This window comes from Ostrinia nubilalis, chromosome 2 (genome assembly GCF_963855985.1).
Source record: "Ostrinia nubilalis chromosome 2, ilOstNubi1.1, whole genome shotgun sequence".
Taxonomy (NCBI): Eukaryota; Metazoa; Arthropoda; class Insecta; order Lepidoptera; family Crambidae; genus Ostrinia; species Ostrinia nubilalis.
The window spans coordinates 3,826,179-3,830,569 of record NC_087089.1 but is presented as its reverse complement, the minus strand read 5'-3'; the positions used below and the strand labels follow the sequence as shown (position 1 = coordinate 3,830,569).

The window sequence follows — 4,391 nt, the reverse complement described above, 5'->3', positions numbered from 1 at the left end:
GTAAGGGTATGTGTTTTTTGTGTTTTCTTCAACATTTGTGGAAATTTTTACGGACGTGAAAGCCCGAGGTCAGTGACATCGTGTTTTTCATGAATTTCATTTATCATAATCAGCTTAGAGCAGAGCTATGAAAGGTATGACAGAACCGCATTAATCGTGCTCAGGGAACTTTTCAAAAAGGTTACCATCAATAACATTGACCTCAGAGGTTGAGTATTGCTTAAATTCATATTGATGATGTTTCGTAGCGTTTTTTATGTCAAAAGGAAAAGATAAGCCTATAGGCCCTATGACTATTCTTCAAGATATAAAAAAACTGGCTTATGAATGCCTAGTAGGTATTTAAGGTATTTAAAAATGTAGGTAGATATTGTATGTATTAAGAAGGCAGATTTTTTTTATTTAAAAAACATTTTTATTATCTAGGTATATTTTTACATTTTATGGCCGGTTGGTATTCCAGAACTTCAGAATTAGACGCATTATTTAAGTCCTAGTTAATATGAAAAATAGTTTAGAAGTAGATAACTAGGTAGGTAGGCAAATAGGTATAAACCTCAAGAATTTTGAGGCCGTATTCTGCAAAACGTGCGTATATTCGAGATGCTGCCTTAAGAGAAGAGACAAAGCTGAAAGTACGCAACCGCCTCGCAGACTAGGTTCCACGTTCTTCTCTCCTACTGCTGATTCTTCACGATCCAATCCTTGAAGGAGTGGACTCGGGTGTAGACATCTGGGTAGCCTCGCGCGCAGGGCATGCCCCAAGAGACGATGCCCACCACTTTGCCGTTTTCAACAAGAGGACCGCCAGAATCACCCTGAGAAATGATAAAAACCATGGAAAATTCTGCCATGAACTCGATTAGTGACGGTCACATAAATTTCGTGAGAGTCTGTCAGATTAGCTGACCCAACTGAGTCAGCTAAAATGTTTTCTTGAGTTTTTCAAGGAGTCTGACAGACGTTTTTCATGGAATAATTAAAAAGCTACGATTGTAATTGAGAGAGCAATATTAATCGTTGATTGAATCACTGTTCTACGAAAAAGTTCTGGATGGAATTATGGATAAAATATTTATAGGTATGTGCTTGAATAATACAGGCTGAATCTCGTTCGTTAATTTTATCGGAGATCCTGATCTACCAATTTATGTCTCGTACAAGCGATTTCCGATGCAGTCCGCTACTAACCGGTCAACATGGAAATCATTGGGAGAGGCCTACGTTCAGCAGTGGACGTCTTATGGCTGAAATAATGATGATGATGATGATGAAGCGACTTACGTGGCAAGCTCCTTCGCCACTCTTGGTGAGGGAGCAGATCTGCGAGCTGAAAACTTGGTTGATGCCGCTGTACAGGGACTGGCAGGTATCCACGCTGACTGCCTTCAGGTTGATGATCTGCAGGTTGTCGGGGAGCTCTCCTGGGTACTGGGGTGGGAAAGTAACGGTTACGATGAGGAAATAATAATAAGGTAAGTAAGGTAAGGTAATAGTAAGGTAATTGGTTAAGCATATGAAGCACGTTAAATAAAACTTACAACATGAACAATATAATGTTTATTTCTATCATCACAGGGGGAATTCATCATAATGACCACACCCTCACATATGCCCTGTGTCGATAAGAAGTGGTATTAAGCTAAGTGAAACAATTAAAAATATTATCAAGCGGGCCTAAGTTCTAAATTGACGGCGCAGACCACCGATTTTTGGTTGGCCGATGATTGGGTCGTGCTGTTAATAGTGTCGGAATTAGATCTGACTTTCACATGTCTTTTGAGACTGACAAGCCTGACCAACATATAAAATTCTAACAAAGTTGGAACATCAGCGAGTCTGGAAATCTTCGGATTCAGTAACTGCTTAAGAAGCTTTGATATCAAAAAGGAGACTAAACCTCTACTTACAGAAGTCCTTCCCCAGCCAGTGAGCACGAGATCAGCTCCTGCCTCTGTATCACCAGCAGGCAGCTCAATCGGCTGCACCCTATTTGAGAATACAATGTCTTGGGCAAGCTTGACCAAGCTGACGTCATTGGCGATCAGGGAGGCGTCGTAATCCTCGTGCACGATGAGCTTGGAGACGGCGTAGGATTGACCACCGCTGACGAGGCTGTTGGTGCCCACCGTTACTTTGATGAACGCTGGGTATTGGCTGGAAGAGAAATAGAAGTTTTAACTTTTATAACACAATGTGACATAAATAAAAAAAAACTCATAAAACTCATTTATTTTTGCAAATAGGCTTTTAAATAGAACTTTTACACGTCCCAGTATTAACCTTACCACTGCTTCGGGACAATAAATGGGCCAGTGCTGAGAAGAAGCAGCGCAAGAAACTCAGTCACTATTGTCAGCCTCCTTTTCAAGGGTTTACAGTCTTTAAAATTTGAAATGTGACATGCAATAAGTCCCTCGAGCTAAGTACAGTGTCAATGTTATTAATAATAATTAATTTTGAATAGAATGGCTTACTCGTACATACGATATAACTAGTCTAGAACATACTCTTCCTGGCTATATTTGGAAATAAGAACTAAAGGTACCTATATAACAAAATGTTTGTATAGTGCAGGAATCAAAACCCCGTGACTTCTATCCTCTATACGTGAACCACTAGGTCGTGATTTTTCAACGCACATACCCGACAGTACAATGGGCTGCAGTCAGAACGAAGTTCTTGCTCAGAATGGATCCGCCGCAGAAGTGCGAGTCGAAGATGGTCCTCAGAGAGGCCTGGTAGGGTATACCACCGTCGGGCGCGTCCACCCCTCCCACAATCCGGGGCGACTGGAGCCTGATGTCATAAGTCGGGATGGCAGACCCTGATGAGGGAACAAATTGGCTGTTAATTGCTCTATTGTTACCTCTCTTACCCACCGCTGCTACTCTTGTGTAGCCAGGATCTACAGTTTGACCGCCACAAAAACCCAACCAATGAAGGGCAAGTTTGTCCCGGGGGAAAGTTAAACTGTCATTGGACCCGCAACGAAATTAATCAGAAGAACATAGGAGGAGTTCGAAGTTAAGGTTCGACTTCCCTCTGTTGCAAAGCGGGTGACAGGTGACAAATAAAGGTTTAGTAACCTTTATGAAAAGATACTAAACCTTTGCACCACGGACAATAAACATCAATTAAGGGGGCCTATCTTATGAGCTACCTGCCAATAATATTTTTCACAAAAAAGCTCTACTGTTGTAATTTTTTTTAAGACAATAACAAGTCTAGCGCATAAACTGCGTCAGTGCCTGAGGTATGGGAGAGGCACGGGAGGTCACGTGCTTGTAATGTCAACTGTCAGCGAGACTTCAGAGGTGCTTCAACCCCCCCCTAGACAAAACGCACTTTTTGATCGAATCGAAAATCAAATCCGTCAAAACTCCATACAAAAAAGGGGCTTTTCGACCACTTTTCGACTGGTTTGCGATTATAATTTGCACTTTGTCTAGACCCACAGACTTGTATGTTCTGTCACATCATATTATTATGTCACCTTCCTCAGGCACTAACTTAGTTAAATGCGTATGCGCTAGACCTGTAAAAAACAATTGCCGAATGTAATTATGCATTTTAATTCAGAACAGTTACAACTACCTATTTGGCAATTTTTTTTCTATTTATATTATAATGACTGAATTACAGTAAAGGGTGGTAAAGGTTACATCTGAAATCTTTACTATTTCGATTATGATTGCATAATTAATGATCGATCTGTTTTAGTTTCAAAGTAAAACCAATTCGTTAAACGCAGTAACTAGTTTACTTTTCAATCAGCTAAAATTTCAAGAAAATTACTCAGAAACCGAATTACTTATCTATCTAAATAACTAGACATCAGCTAATTCAATTGAAGCAAATAGAAACTGAATAATTCAAACTCCATTTTGTGAATTTAACCAAATAGTAGCTTTCGCCAGCTTTTATTTGTCTATCAATGATCACACGAAACAGCGAGAAATAATCGTAAAATAATTCAAATCAAATTGAAAAAACATAATAAAAACTCACCGTGAACGGAAAAACCGCAAAGACTAATAATTAAAAGAAAAGCAATCATTTTAAAGCTGATCACAAAAATTGGACGCGAAAAGTCAGCAGTCGCTTCTAACGTTCTATACTTATTTGTGAACTATATTGGACCTTTTATACCCTTCTTAGAACGATATAGTCTGAAATAGATTGTTATCTGCAGCAACTTACTCGATTGGACTAAGTTTAAGGACCTACGTTTTTATTTGGATCTATAAGGGCTTTTAGACTGGACGCTCTGTGTCTATTTATTCTCGATTTTATGGCTAGTCTGCAGAAAGCTTTAAAAACTTTTTTGTAGTTCTTTTAGGGTTTTATGTTCATTCAAATAGTATTTTATAAGTTTTTGACGAGTTGTG

General features: G+C 39.4%; 1 protein-coding gene across 1 annotated transcript; it reads right to left on the bottom strand.

Annotated features, from left to right (window-relative positions):
- Window positions 1-366: 366 nt before the first annotated feature.
- LOC135079809 (chymotrypsin-2-like) lies at window positions 367-4,129 on the bottom strand. Its single transcript, XM_063974422.1, has 5 exons — window positions 4,012-4,129; window positions 2,647-2,827; window positions 1,911-2,157; window positions 1,285-1,431; window positions 367-818 (listed from the first exon to the last, which is right to left on the bottom strand). Exons 1-5 carry the CDS (start codon window positions 4,058-4,060, stop codon window positions 678-680), a joined length of 765 nt encoding a protein of 254 aa, XP_063830492.1. The 5' UTR covers window positions 4,061-4,129; the 3' UTR covers window positions 367-677.
- Window positions 4,130-4,391: the final 262 nt, after the last annotated feature.

What these genes read in the sequence shown, in the direction of transcription:
- LOC135079809 (XM_063974422.1), bottom strand. Translation starts at nt 4,060, where the DNA reads ATGATTGCTTTTCTTTTAATTATTAGTCTTTGCGGTTTTTCCGTTCAC. An exon ending in TTGCGGTTTTTCCGTTCACG is followed by an intron (nt 2,828 to 4,011) that starts GTGAGTTTTTAT and finishes TTCCCTCATCAG; the next exon opens with GGTCTGCCATCCCGACTTAT. An exon ending in GCAGCCCATTGTACTGTCGG is followed by an intron (nt 2,158 to 2,646) that starts GTATGTGCGTTG and finishes TTTCTCTTCCAG; the next exon opens with CCAATACCCAGCGTTCATCA.